The sequence below is a fragment of the Clinocottus analis genome, unplaced genomic scaffold (assembly GCF_023055335.1).
Source record: "Clinocottus analis isolate CAN_PGR_092001 unplaced genomic scaffold, fCliAna1.0.p SCAF_9, whole genome shotgun sequence".
Taxonomy (NCBI): Eukaryota; Metazoa; Chordata; class Actinopteri; order Perciformes; family Cottidae; genus Clinocottus; species Clinocottus analis.
The window spans coordinates 21,992,197-22,006,664 of NW_027176251.1; the positions used below are offsets into that span (position 1 = coordinate 21,992,197).

Consider the following 14,468-nt stretch of genomic DNA (forward strand, 5'->3'; position numbering starts at 1 on the left):
TGAAGCGTCTCTTGAAGCCCGTCTGCCTTGCAGAGTCCATGCGCCGCTTCATCGGGGAGAACCGCCTCCCGCTCGCGCTCGTCGGCGCCTCGTACGACGGCGTCTCGGTCAACGACGTCATCTTCAGTGGACGAACCGCGGCCGAGGAGATGCTGGGCGCCGTTTGATGGCGCTGGTCGACACTGGAACGTGTGTGTGTGTGTGTGTGTGTGCGCGCATGTAGACGTATAGGAGTGTTGAGAATCTACATGTAAAACATTTTTTATTTGTTTCCCTGGAAATGTCAAGACTCAATATTTCCACTGCTGGAGAATCTAATATTGTTGCGTTGATCAACACAACAATGTGGTGTTGATCAACGCAACAATGTGGTGTTGATGAACACCACAGTGTGGTGTTGCGTTGATCAACACCAGTGTTGTGTTTCTTGAGCGCTGGTTGTGACGCTTTCAGGGTTTGGCATGTTGGACATGTGTAAAGTTCTAAAAGCACATTCGTCATATAAATAAAAGTAAAGAAAATGTTTTTTGTCAGACTGTCTTTTTACTGAAATGCTGGATACTTCCACCTCTCATGGCTCGTAAATCGAAACCAAGTCACAAGCCGAAAAGGTCGATAACAAATAATAAAACAGTGACCGACCCAATCACTACTACAGTGTATCAGTACAACTGTATCCTAGTGAACACATCTGCTAAATTAATAGTGAGCATAACTGAGAAATTATGGTTTTATTTAAGTAAAAAAAAAAAAAGTCAACACCTTTACAACTGGTTTGGACAGATCAGAGCTCTCAACTATCTAAGGCCCAGTTTCTTCTTATCTTTCTGCTTCTTGCGCACCACTTCCATGTTGCGGTCCTTCCACATGCTCTTCCTCAGTTTGATGGGTCGACTGCCAACGTACTTCCCTGGACCGAGAGGAGACACGGAGGCAGCGGTTACAACTAGTTCCATCAACAAGGACCACGAACCCTCGGCCCCGACGCACACACTGACCGTTCATCTCCCGCATGGCTCGGACGTAGTCGTTTGGGTCTTTGAAGCTGACGAAGCCGTAGCCTTTGGTCTTCCCCGTGCGCTTGTCTCTCACCACCTGGTGAGGACAATTCATTCATCGTTCATTTGTCCTCCACGTCTGCTTTGCTGAATGATCACCGAGCAAAGAAACATCTGCATTGTTCCTCGTTTTGGCTCGTCATATTGACGCTCTGACGTGAAAAAAGGCTTAAAGATCTGTGTTGTTTGCATCCATTGGTGTGACTAAAGAGTCCTCTGGGTGCAGTGATGACAAACTCCACTCGTTTAAAATAATAGTCATTAGTGTCTAAAACGATTACAGGAGGTAAACAAAGCAAATGAAACCTTAAGGCAAACCAACCTTAGCTTTGAGGAAAGACGGGTATCTGCTGAAGGCTCTGGCCAGGATGTCGTCATTCACCTCATTGCCGAGGTCGCCGCAGAATATACGGAAATCATCTGCAACAAGGAGAGGAAACCGGTTCACACAGTGAGGAGCATCGGGAAGGACCATGATCCTCCTCTGCTCTGGAGTCATGGCGCGTTCACATCGAATGCACCAAAAAAAGTGTGTTCACACAAAAAGCAGCATGACTAATCGTGGCGCGACAAAGGGGGCGTGGCTTATCGCCGCCGCTTCTTTCCTTGAAAAGAGTGATCTTTTCCGTTATAGACTATAGCTGAAATAACCACAAGATCTGCTTTATATTTGTTGTGGAAGTCTCTAAAACGTGTGAACATCACCTCCATGGTGTCTGGGTTCATGATGGTCTCGTAGTCCCACAACAGCCTGAATGAAGCTATCAGCTCCTTCCGGAGGACCGGCAGCAGTTTGGTTCAGGACGGCGGTGACAAGCGGACCATCTCAACACTGATTGGCTGATGCAATTATGACTCGCGCGTTTTTGCAGCCGGAGTTGGGGAATTTAATCTCGCGCATCGACCCGAGTTCGCTCCGCGACCAACGAGCTGTTCGCGCTGCCCGCTGGAACATACGCGTCTACGCAGCTTCGACGCAGCTGTGCATTGACTTTACATGAAATCTGGACGCATTCAGTGTGAACACAGCATGAGACTTCATCGTGAACAACAGATTCAACCGCAGCCGTCTGGAGGAGCCTCTGACCCTCTGCTGGTGAACCTTCAACTCATTGGTACCTGATTCCCAGTCCAACAGGCTGGCGTCCTCCCAGCTGGTCCCCGCTGCAGTACGGATGCACTTCTTCACCTTCTCCGCCCTCGCTCTCTTTTTGTCCTCTGTAGCACTTTCCACAGGCTGAGACATGCACACACACACACGCGCACACACACACACACACACACACACACACACACACACACACACACACACACACACAGTAAACATCTGAGGAGCTAGTGGCACATGACATCATTATTTCGTCTCCTTTGGTTGATTCTCGAGCTCCAGATGAATGTTTGATTCATCAAATGGTCTGAACCGGTCGATACTTTGCTCTTCATGGTTAGCATACATGTGAAGTAATTTGAGGTGATTTACTGAATTTAATAGCGTCTGCAAACCTTTGGAGTGGGACATCAGAGATACGTCAGCTTCTCTCCAAGGACCAGAGGATTGTGATTGACTCAATAATTACACCTCTTTTGGTTTATTATATTTCCTGATTCTATGTTTTTGTTGGTGGCAGTATAGCTCGTGACAGCAAACCCACAAACTAAAGAAAAGGGGACGGCAGTTAAATTAATTATGAAAAATACCATAAATACATACAATAAAAGTCGTTAATACTGTAATCGCTTCCCAGCATTCAACTTTCACACGTGGTTACAGTACGAGTCATAAAAGGGCACTAAATCATTTCCAATGCCCCGACATGAACAGGAAAGTGTATCACAACGGCCAGAAGCAACGCGGTTCTTCCTACCTCGGCGTGCGGCGGCTCGGGTTCAGGCATGCTGGGTCCGATGACGGCGCCGCTTTCCTCGCTCTCCTTCTTGTCCAGGAGACCCGCCGCCATCACGGCCGCCTGCTGCTCTGCAACCCGCGCGGCCAGCTCCTCCTGCAAGAGCCCCGTGATGATCATTAACAGACCCTGAACCCCCCGCAGATGCATTCGTGGTCACCATGGGACATCCCGACTCCTTTCATACTGCCATCGGACCGGCATATCTTTCTGGTGGCAATGTGGTTTGGACCACCAAACAGGAGTCAGACTACAAGCCACACTGGACTAGTCCACCTCCCACCTGCGCCCCACTCTGGACTAGTCCACCTCGAACCAGGAAACGGGAAGATGACGTCATAATGTTGCACCTGACAAACTGAACTGAACTGAACAAACTTGTACGAGAGGTGGTACAGTTCTGCCTCAAGTACCTTGTTGCTTTCATAAAACGGTGACCTGTGACATTATGAACAGTAATAGTTGGAGCCACCAAACGTTGTGTATCGCATTTCAGTAGCCAGAGAGAAAATAGTCCTGTATGTGGGGGACAGCATTGGGAACATCATGTTTGTTAGCCTAGCTAGATCTGTTAGCCTAGCTAGATCTGGCATCTCATTCATTGACATTGGTAACTGTCAAGCTTGAAATGGGAGTTTGCGGTCACTGGACCTCTACCGGTCGTTGTTACCTGGAACGCTCAGGTGAAGGAAACAGGTGTACGTACATTCTGGCTCAATACAGCCGCCCGTTAGCCCGTAACACCGTCCGCTTCCAGCGCGACGAGAGCACTCGTAGCCAGTTAGATTTATGCTCTTTTTAACGCCTTTGAGCAGCGCTGACTGAACACGCCCACAAGGAGCTCTCGTGACGCTTCATACCATTCTGGCTTGTCTCTGAGCTCGAACGTCAATTCTTTTATGTCCGGACGCCGCAGGAGGAGCAGAGTACACGGTCGGCGCCGCCTGGAAGATCGTCGGCGTCTGCTTGACGGGAGGAGGGGCTCCCTGTCTTGTGGGCGGGCCCGACTGCATGGAGGCCATACTGCGGACCTGGAACACGGAGAGAACTTCAGACGACAGTAACACGACGACACAAGAGGAAGACCGGATCCCCGTGTTCTCTGTGTTTCTAGAAAGAGGAACGACCGACAACATGAAGCAACAGAACGCTGTTTCTGACCTGAGGTGGTGCAGCCATGTGCTGGATGGGCTGAGAGGCACCCGGGGGTGTCTGGCCCTGCAGGGAAGGAGGCAGCATCATGGGAGGAGGTGGAGGAGGCCGGGGAAGAGGAGGTGCTATTGGAGGACCACGCATCATCTGCATCCTCGGACCAACTGTCAACACGTATGTATGAACGAGTGATGCCAGGTCAAAAGTTATTTCATCATCTTAGACACCGGTTCACATGACTGTATGGTTTGAGACAGATTTATTGATAATCAGTAACTTGAAACCACCCAGAAGTAACCTTACCAGGTCTCTGCAGGATATGGGGGACAAAGGCTGGTCTCAGCATGGGAGGCCGTACTGGGGGAACTGGAACGGACACAAGTCACACAGTCAGTGTGATATACACACACACACACACACACACACACACACACACACACACACACACACACACACACACACAGACAGACAGACAGACAGACAGACAGACAGACAGACAGACAGACAGACAGACAGACAGACAGACAGACAGACAGACAGACAGACAGACGCGCACACACACGCGCACACACCTTCCTACATAAATGACTTTGCATCACGATGAACATAGTACTTACTGCATAGTATATTCAGGGTTATTCTAATAAACTCACACTATTGTGTTGTATGTAGCAGCATACTCCAGAGACTATATCAAAACCACAAACACCGTTCTGAAAAACTAAAGCGAGCAAACACACTGGAAGCAAAACATTTAATACAAATAAAAAATTCAAAATAAATAAAAACATCATCAGTGTTCATGTTCACCTGGACCTGCAAAGACCGGAGGAGGACCAACGAAACTAGCTGCTCTGGCATCTAGAGTCTGCTGCACCTGGAGGGGGAAAAGAGAGAGAAAGAGAGGGGGAGAGAGGGAGAGACAGAGAGACAGAGAGAGAGACAGAGAGAGAGACAGAGAGAGAGACAGAGAGAGAGAGAGAGAGAGAGAGACAGAGAGAGAGAGACAGAGAGAGAGAGAGAGAGAGAGAGAGAGACAGAGAGAGAGAGAGACAGAGAGAGACAGAGAGAGAGAGACAGAGAGAGAGACAGAGATATCAGACAGGCCCGGTCAGAGGGAACGTGTTGAGCTTGCTGACGTGGATGTAAAACATCTTCATTTGTCCTTGAAGACTAAGAAGACATTCATGTTCATCCCTGACGTCAGACCCTGAGAGGACCGACCTGTCTGTAGGTGAGAGGACTGACCTGTCTGTAGGTTTGAGGACCGACCTGTCTGTAGGTGAGAGGACCGACCTGTCTGTAGGTGAGAGGACCGACCTGTCTGTAGGTGAGAGGACCGACCTGTCTGTAGGTGAGAGGACCGACCTGTCTGTAGGTGAGAGGACCGACCTGTCTGTAGGTGAGAGGACCGACCTGTCTGTAGGTGAGAGGACCGACCTGTCTGTAGGTGAGAGGACCGACCTGTCTGTAGGTGAGAGGACCGACCTGTCTGTAGGTGAGAGGACCGACCTGTCTGTAGGTGAGAGGACTGACCTGTCTGTAGGTGAGAGGACCGACCTGTCTGTAGGTGAGGACCGACCTGTCTGTAGGTGAGAGGACCGACCTGTCTGTAGGTGAGAGGACTGACCTGTCTGTAGGTTTGAGGACCGACCTGTCCGTAGGTGAGAGGACTAACCTGTCTGTAGGTGAGAGGACTGACCTGTCTGTAGGTGAGAGGACTGACCTGTCTGTAGGTGAGAGGACTGACCTGTCTGTAGGTGAGATGACTGACCTGTCTGTAGGTTTGAGGACCGACCTGTCCGTAGGTGAGAGGACTAACCTGTCTGTAGGTGAGATGACTGACCTGTCTGTAGGTTTGAGGACCGACCTGTCTGTAGGTGAGAGGACTGACCTGTCTGTAGGTGAGAGGACTGACCTGTCTGTAGGTGAGAGGACTGACCTGTCTGTAGGTGAGAGGACTGACCTGTCTGTAGGTGAGATGACTGACCTGTCTGTAGGTTTGAGGACCGACCTGTCTGTAGGTGAGAGGACTGACCTGTCTGTAGGTTTGAGGACCGACCTGTCCGTAGGTGAGAGGACTAACCTGTCTGTAGGTGAGATGACTGACCTGTCTGTAGGTTTGAGGACCGACCTGTCTGTAGGTGAGAGGACTGACCTGTCTGTAGGTTTGAGGACTGACCTGTCCGTAGGTGAGAGGACTAACCTGTCTGTAGGTGAGAGGACTGACCTGTCTGTAGGTTTGAGGACCGACCTGTCTGTAGGTGAGAGGACTGACCTGTCTGTAGGTGTTGGTGCCGATGATGGCTCGCACCATTTGCGCAGCAGGGACTGAGAGCGCCATGGGAACCGGCTCCATCCCCGCTGGGGTGTCTGACGCTGGCACCGGACCACCGAGAACCTCCTGCTCGAAGCTGCAGCAACACAAGAGGAGAGCAGTCACACCTGAATTGCTGCTCCTGGACTAGAGGAGAGCAGTCACACCACGCAGGCTAAACATGAGGCTAATCAACATTTTATTTCCAGTTGATTGATTTAACGATTAATGAACGTTTCAGCACTAATTCTAAAAGATGAAAATGATCTTAAACTGAAAGAGTCTCAGATTGTCTGCATTTAAAAATAAACGAAAGATGTTCTCAGGGTGAACCGGACTATCCGAGTCTATCTGCGGTTAATTGGCCAAACCGGTTCACCGGTCGACCTTGATGGCAGATAGAAACATGCTAGATAGTTGGAGAAGTTCTGAAAGGAGTGCCGCCATCTTGGAAGTACATAAAATGTGTGACTTAAATGTCCATCTGTATTGATCCCAACTGGATGAAAGCAGCTGCTGGTTGTAGAGCGTGAAGCCTGACCTGTGAACACTTTCCACAATGTGGATTACTGATTATGAGAAGAATCATTGGTTTTAATTGACTTTTCATTAGTTTAGTAAATATTTTGCCCTCTAGATGATCATCTGTAATGTTGTAATTATTTAACCGGATTTAAAGACTTCTCCAAATGAAATAACTTAATTGGTTCAACTGGTCTGAGATCAACAAGACAAAAAAGTACATTGTGAGGTGAGCCAGAGAGAAGCCAAGAGTCTTGTAATGATGTGCAAGTGTTAACGTAACTTAGACATTACAATATTATAATATGGTATGATCACACGCTGCAACATACACGCTGCAACATACATGCTGCAACATACATGCTACAACAGTGGCGGCCAGCCCATAGAGGGCAATGGGGCTTAGCCCCACCCACCTTGAGACAATTAAAAAATAAATAAATAAAGAATTTTCTTTTTTTTTTTAAATATGAAAAGTATAATTATATTAATACATGATACAAATTGTCACTATGTGTGTTCTTGAGCTATGTAATATCTCCAGTAATATTTGTAAAACAGGATATCGTGCACGTCTCTGCTGCTAGTGCACGTCGTGGGGCTTGATCGATTCTGCCCAAAGAAGACGGGTCTAATACGCAGTTTAGCCAATCACCGATTAAAAAAAGAAATGAGTGACGTAAAATTCATCCAATCAGTGCCGTAAAAAAGACTTCCGGAGGGAGGGGCTGTTCTCATCTCGCCCAGACCGCGTTCCCGCGTCTCAGGGCTCGCGTCTCCTTCACTTGTGTGTTCTCGCCGGCTTCTCTTCTCTCGCAGCAACATTTTAATGAGAAGACAATGGATCGTCTCAGCACCAGCGCTACTCTTCAAGAAGACGCAACCCTAACGAGATCAAATCTCTCCTCCAAGACCCGTTTGAGAGAAGAAACTCCAGGTGAAACGACTGATTCCAGATCAGCCACCTGAACTCAGCATGAATGGAGCCGGTCAAAACCTAGAAGCTAGAATCTTAGGACTCACTGATGACTGCTTTCCCACAGGGGTTCACGTGCGTCTGATGAGTGAAATGCTGATTGTGTTACTGTTTTTTACATTTGCAGTTGTATTTAATCATCAACTAGCCACAGTGCTGTTGTTACTGCTGCACCTGGGGGTGCTGGTGCTTCTACCCATGGCCTCTCCTTAGCGCGGGGAGAGGTTTCTGCCGGTGCAGCTGTGCTGCAATGTCTTGTCTGCACTGTGCAGGGTCAGTGTGGCGGTTTTGTTGATAGATATGGACAACATGCATTGTTGTTGACATGATGGGTTACGCTCGCCCCTTGCTGTGCTGGCCCTCGTCGGGTGTATTTCCTCCACTGCAGTGCTCGGCGACCGGCTCGGCTTGGAAAGGCTCGGCTCGGGCAGAAGTTGGCACGCCGGCTCCGGTTGCGTGCTTTAGAGCGTCCGTGCCCGGACATCGCCGCTGCCCGGAGCCGTGGATGATGAGTTTGCTGTACGTCTCTCCCCGCCGGAGGGACGCGGTCCCGGCACTGTCAGGTGTGGTGCGTAATGCGCTCACACACCAAGCTCAATGGCCAACACCACGGACTGCCTTTCTCTCTCTCTAATTGTACTAATAAATGTTGGAATAAATGGTAAATATTTAACTGCAAAGTAATATGTGATACCTCTTTTTGCCTTGAATCATATGGGGATGTTTGCTGAAATTGATTGGCTGGCCCTACCCAAAAAAAAAAAATCCACCAGCCGCCACTGCACTACAACATACATGCTACAACATACCTACTATAATATACAACATACATGCTACAACATACATGCTACAGTCACTCGGTAGAAACACGTGGAAGCATTTACTCACAGAGCCATCTCAGCCTCCATCTCCTTCAGACGCTCCTCTCCAGACTTCAGCGCCATGCTGCAGGATGACACGATGAAGACATGAGGAAGACACGAGGAAGACATGATGATGAAGACACGATGAAGACATGAGGAAGACACGATGAAGACATGATGATGAAGACACGATGAAGACATGAGGAAGACACGATGAAGACATGAGGAAGACACGATGAAGACATGAGGAAGACACGATGAAGACATGAGGAAGACACGATGAAGACACGATGAAGACATGAGGGTGACACAAGGAAGACATGAGGAAGACACGATGAAGACACGAGGAAGACATGAAGAAGACATGATGATGAAGACACGATGAAGACACGATGATGAAGACACTGGGTCAATGAGCTCAGTGGACCACAAGGTCACTGGTAAATAATAATAACGCAGTTCAGTGCACACGGGACTGCTGTTATCTGTTGTTCACTATATTGATATATTATTGCTTGTGTTTTGTTTTAATATTACTTTATTCTATGTTCATTGTAATTCCTCGTGTGTGTAACGTACATAACAATGAATGATTATGAACAGAAAACAGAGCCACAATGACGTAGCCTGACATTATAATAAGTTAGCAGCTGCTCCTCGTTTCATTTTTAAATCCTTGTTTATTTGAATGGTCCCGATATGAAAGTAATCAATATTTACCTTATCGATGATACCGAGTTCCCCTAACCCGCGTTTAGCTGAGCTCTGTGGCTAAGCTAAGCTAAGCCAAACTAAGCCTACTAACCAGCTAACCGCTAACGTGCCGCTAAACCTGTGGACTTATCAACGATGTTATTGATTATTAGTTAGCTTCGTAGCGATATACACGTTAAACTAGAGCAGACACGACGCACGACACGCTGAACGAGCGGTTCCCTTCATGAGAGGAGCCTCTTCTTCTTCTACTACTTGTTTTTCTTCTTCTACTTCTTCCACTTTGGTTGGTTACGTTGCGGTTGTCAAGCAGCGCATTGAGTCACTAGCGCCCCCTCTGCTTCGGAGGCTCGATGGAACATGTAATTATTCTTTTTATACTTCTGCTTTGGTGCATTATCGCCACTGACTGGTCGGGAGCATGGATCAGAATTACTATTTTTCAGTATTCAAGAAAATATAACTAAGAAAATAAAATGTAATAAATACAATACAATTATCAGTTCTCCCCCATAGGAGCTGTTGACCTTCACAACAGGAATGAGAAGCTCACCTGTATCCTGGAACCCATCTACTATCATCAGGGACTGTCTGCCATCACAGCAACACTCCCCACTGAGGGACTAATAAAGGATTATTTTTTCTTAATTAACTCCTCTATCGGCTCAATCCCAGGCCCAGTGTCCCCTAACTCTGACCCTCAGGGATTTACTGGTCAGCTGGTACCTGGTAGAGTGTGAAGCTTTAGGGCTTGATGGTGTGAATATGAATGGAACAGAGCTTTGCAACAAATACATCACGTGACCATGACTACAAAGAAGAATATTGTGTACAATTGTGGGTATTTACTTAATACTTTTTATTCCCTGATTTGAACATCTTCAGGCTCTTTCCTCACGAGATGAGACAACATTTCAAATGATCTATGTACTTCTTTTTGTCAAAACAGCTTTAATAACGAGATGAAATGTTGGTTAAATATATCAATAACGTGATGTTACACACAGAATGGAAGCATGGAGACGTACAAAAAAGGTAAACAATGAGGCACATGGGTGATCAGCTGATGAATAACATTTACACAACAATAAAGATGAAATGAAAACATGTGAAATCAGAGGAATGCCAGCAGAGATTATATATATATTACACAAATTTATTCATCAAACATTTCATTTAGTTATTGAAGCTGTTTTGACAAAAACAAGTAAATAGATTATTTGAAAGAGCCTGAAGATGTTCAAATCAAGGAATAGAAAGTAATAAATACCCACAATAGTACAAAATATTATTCTATGTTGCGTGATGTGTTGCAGCAAAGTGCTGTTAGACAGACAGGTAGAACGATAGACAGATATTTAGATAATTATTATTGATGCTGTCTAAGGGCAAAGCCACAAATTAAAGATGAAGAGATATTTATGAATGAATAAAAATAAATCCCACTTTATTTATAAATCCAGAGGACTGTTTCCTGATTGTCACTATTGTAGTGGTAGACAGATTATATAAGTACTTGATTTATTAATGGCTTTTTACTATATGAAATACAGCTTTTAATTGCAATTAAATTGCTAAATAGTTCTTTCATGTTAAGTGTTGACATAATAATAAGACATGTAGACATTAGTCCAATAAATATAGTTATCAACCACAACAGGGATTGTAAATAATGAACACATAGTGTTGTTATTGACAGTGAGATGAAGCATGTTTGTAACGCTCCAATGGAAAACCCCTTGTTTGTTATTATTAATATTGTCACAATACTTTATTTGATATTGTAAATTGAATCTGTTTCTATTGCACTGTGTTGATGGAAAAACACATTAGAGCCAAATAACACATAGGCTCAGTTAAATTACAATGATCTCTTCAGTGACTCTTCAAAACTTTGAAACAACTGTAGGGGCGACTCTAGCTCAGGGGGATGAGCGGTCGTTCTGTAACCGAGAGGCACCCGGTTCGATCCCCGGTCCCCCCACAGTGCAGATGTCGAAGTGTCTGTGAGCAAGACACTGAACCCCTCGCTGCTCCGCGGGCGCCCGTGAAGGCGCCCGCGGAGCAGCGAGGTCAGTGTTTGACCCCTTAACCTTGTCAAGGACCAAGCATACAGAGAAGAATTATTTCCCCAACATGATTACTAAAGTGCATCTTGTTTGAAAAGAGGGTTAGGGGAAAAAAAGGTTCCAGCTGGAAGGCATGGGCTCACAGTCCAGCCCTTGTTTTAATTTGGTTAGGGAAGGGAAAAAAATGTTTTGCTGCTCCACACCCTAGAGGTGGGGGAAGAGCACGGGCTCACAAGTCACTTCAGAGGCTTTTTCCTATATTTCATTTAATCCATTTGGCCATGTTGTTTGTAATTTATCCAACGGCTTTACCCATAGTCTTTGGCCGTGGCCGCCCACTCCTGTTTCTAGTCCTCCAATATTTTCCACCCCATGCTCCTTGAAGTGAATGTATAATTTTGCTATTTTCCCTTTATGTTTAATATGGTACAGGTGTTGTTTAAGCCTCGTCACTAATGCGTTTTTTGTCTGCCCAACATATAGGTTGCCACAGCTGCGGCACTAAGTTGAGGGTGGCCAAATTAAAGGTTTGTAGGATTGGCACTTTGGCCAGATAAGGGATTGATGATATGTTTAAAATTTTTAAAAAATATGTTCTCTTTCACAGGTTTTCTTCGGCTGATGGATGCGTGTACCAGGAGATCCTGCAGGTTCGTATTTCTCCTGTACGCTGATACAACTTTAAAATTTGCTAGAGGCCCCATGGTTTTTTGAAGCCTCTGGAATTGTTTTTTCACATCCGCATTTGTTTTCAGGGCCGCTGGAGAGAAGGTCGTGATGAAAGGGACCAGGTCATTCCTGGCTCCATTTGGCATCTGGACCTGTTGGCCCTCCAATTTTATAGAGCGCAGGAAGGACCTGCTGTAGCCTCGCGTTCTGAGAACCTTGAAGAGTGTTAGGGTTAGGGTTAGGGTTAGGGTTAGGGTTAGGTGTAGGGGAAAAAAAGGTTCCCACTGCCTTTCGGCAGCTGGAAGGCACGGGCTCACAAACAGCCTTTGTCTTAATTTTTGGTTCTCCCTTTGTGTCCTCATTTAGGGGTGATCTGGTTCCAGGACGCTGACCATTGGACCAGCCAGTGGACGGCTCCAGCCCCATATTCCCCAGGTCCTCCCTCCCACGATGGCAGGAGTGTCGGTACAGGTAAGTGTGTTCATCCATACATACACCCAGATGCAGAAAGATTTAAGATATTTGAATGGGGCTGATTTGAATCCGCAGGTACCCCCGTCCTCAGTTTAACTGCACCATCCAGGAATGGAGGATCCCCTCCGCCGTCTCTGGCGTCCAATGGACTGGATCCTTTGGGTGAGTCTCAAACCGATCCTCCGAGATCCCCGTCAGAGTTTTGAAATTCTCCCCGATGAACAGGTTCAGCTCCCGCAGCAGCCTTTGGGCCTGCGGCGGGAGGCGCGAGGAGAACTGGATCAGCGGGACCCAAATCTCTGCCCGAGGGAAGACAATCCTGGCCCTTGACATGAGTTGTTGGAACTGCTTTTTCATAGTCAAGGGCTTGTTCCCCCTCAGGCAGTTATTCAGGCCCAGAGAGAGTACCACCCTCTGGGTCGTGAGGCAGGGCCCCAGTTTAAGCAGAACCTCTTTCATATGATGGATCTGGGCCCCCGGAAAGCTGTCTATTTGGACCATAGGATGGTGGTATTGGCGGATCCTGGACAGATTGGAATCGCCTATTATTAGGACCGGCGCCCCCACCTCCAAGTCCCACTGTGCCCCCTTATGGAAGGTGTTGGGGTGGCGGGTGGGTTTCCTGCCCCCGGGGGCCCCCTCGGAGGGGGATGGGGGATCCCCCCACCCCTGGGAACCCCCCACCCCTCCGATTGACTGCAGTGGCGGTTCCAAGGCCCTTACGGCCACATTGGTGCAAGGGGCGATGTTATCCCCGGGGACAGCGAGGTCTATGAGATCCATGTTCCCCTCCTGTCCCCCACCGCTGTGGCCCGAGCCCCCCGTGAGGTTGAGGCTGAAGTTGGGTCGCCAGCTCAGATCGCTGGTCTGGCTATCCGGGAGGGCGGCCCGATAGACCTCCGCCACACAGGCCCGATAGTGCCCCGTTGTTCTCAGGGGGGAAGGGGGTTTGGCCCGGCTGGGTCCCTCAACAGAGGGACTAAGGGGGCCCGGGTCCGGGCCAGAACATGGCCCCGGACCCGGGCTGGGGTCTGAGAATGGGACCCGCAGGTCCCCAGGGCCGGGAGTCAGGTCAGGGAGAATGTTGAGGTTAGAACGGGGGCTGATTTCCGTGCCCGAAGCAGAGGGGTGGTTGGGGTTAGTGCCGGGACAGGGGTCCGAGCCCAGAGCCAGAAGGTGGTTGAGGTTAGGATCTTCGTTCAGAATGGGCCCCGATTCAGGCCCCAGGGTCTGGCCCGAGAGTGGGGGATGGTTGAGTTCAGGGGCCAAGACAGGTGAGGGATAGGGTTAGGGTTAGGGTTAGGGTTAGGGTTAGGGTTAGGGTTAGGGTTAGGGTTAGGGTTAGGGTTAGGGTTAGGGTTAGGGTTAGGGTTAGGGTTAGGGTTAGGGTTAGGGTTAGGGTTAGGGTTAGGGTTAGGGTTAGGGTTAGGGTTAGGGTTAGGGTTAGGGTTAGGGTTAGGGTTAGGGTTAGGGTTAGGGTTAGGGTTAGGGTTAGGGTTAGGGTTAGGGTTAGGGTTAGGGTTAGGGTTAGGGTTAGGGTTAGGGTTAGGGTTAGGGTTAGGGTTAGGGTTAGGGTTAGGGTTAGGGTTAGGGTTAGGGTTAGGGTTAGGGTTAGGGTTAGGGTTAGGGTTAGGGTTAGGGTTAGGGTTAGGGTTAGGGTTAGGGTTAGGGTTAGGGTTAGGGTTAGGGTTAGGGTTAGGGTTAGGGTTAGGGTTAGGGTTAGGGTTAGGGTTAGGGTTAGGGTTAGGGT

At 48.0% G+C, this 14,468-nt stretch overlaps 2 protein-coding genes across 4 annotated transcripts in view; one reads left to right on the forward strand and one right to left on the reverse strand.

Annotated features, from left to right (window-relative positions):
* The window catches only part of ppox (protoporphyrinogen oxidase), a 9,314-nt gene extending 8,823 nt beyond the window's left edge, over window positions 1–491 (forward strand). For all 3 annotated transcript variants that reach the window (XM_068570163.1, XM_068570166.1, XM_068570164.1), the window contains one exon: window positions 34–491. In XM_068570163.1, coding sequence (XP_068426264.1) covers window positions 34–167 — 134 coding nt within the window. In that variant the 3' untranslated portion in view covers window positions 168–491. The remainder of the gene's footprint in view (window positions 1–33) is intronic.
* Window positions 492–716: 225 nt separating this feature from the next.
* On the reverse strand, window positions 717–9,816 carry rbm42 (RNA binding motif protein 42). Its single transcript, XM_068570167.1, has 12 exons — window positions 9,513–9,816; window positions 8,818–8,874; window positions 6,393–6,528; window positions 4,925–4,991; window positions 4,418–4,480; window positions 4,124–4,278; window positions 3,823–3,993; window positions 2,924–3,058; window positions 2,178–2,295; window positions 1,381–1,478; window positions 999–1,095; window positions 717–910 (listed from the first exon to the last, which is right to left on the reverse strand). Exons 2-12 carry the CDS (start codon window positions 8,871–8,873, stop codon window positions 798–800), a joined length of 1,209 nt encoding a protein of 402 aa, XP_068426268.1. The 5' UTR covers window position 8,874; window positions 9,513–9,816; the 3' UTR covers window positions 717–797.
* Window positions 9,817–14,468: the final 4,652 nt, after the last annotated feature.

Bases quoted from the DNA above. Each gene is read 5' to 3' on its own strand.
- rbm42 (XM_068570167.1), bottom strand. From the start codon at position 8,873: ATGGCGCTGAAGTCTGGAGAGGAGCGTCTGAAGGAGATGGAGGCTGAG. The intron at 4,279-4,417 runs GTAAGGTTACTT...ACGTGTTGACAG, and splicing joins CCATATCCTGCAGAGACCTG to TTGGTCCGAGGATGCAGATG. The intron at 2,296-2,923 runs GTAGGAAGAACC...TGCATGTCTCAG, and splicing joins CCGAGCCGCCGCACGCCGAG to CCTGTGGAAAGTGCTACAGA.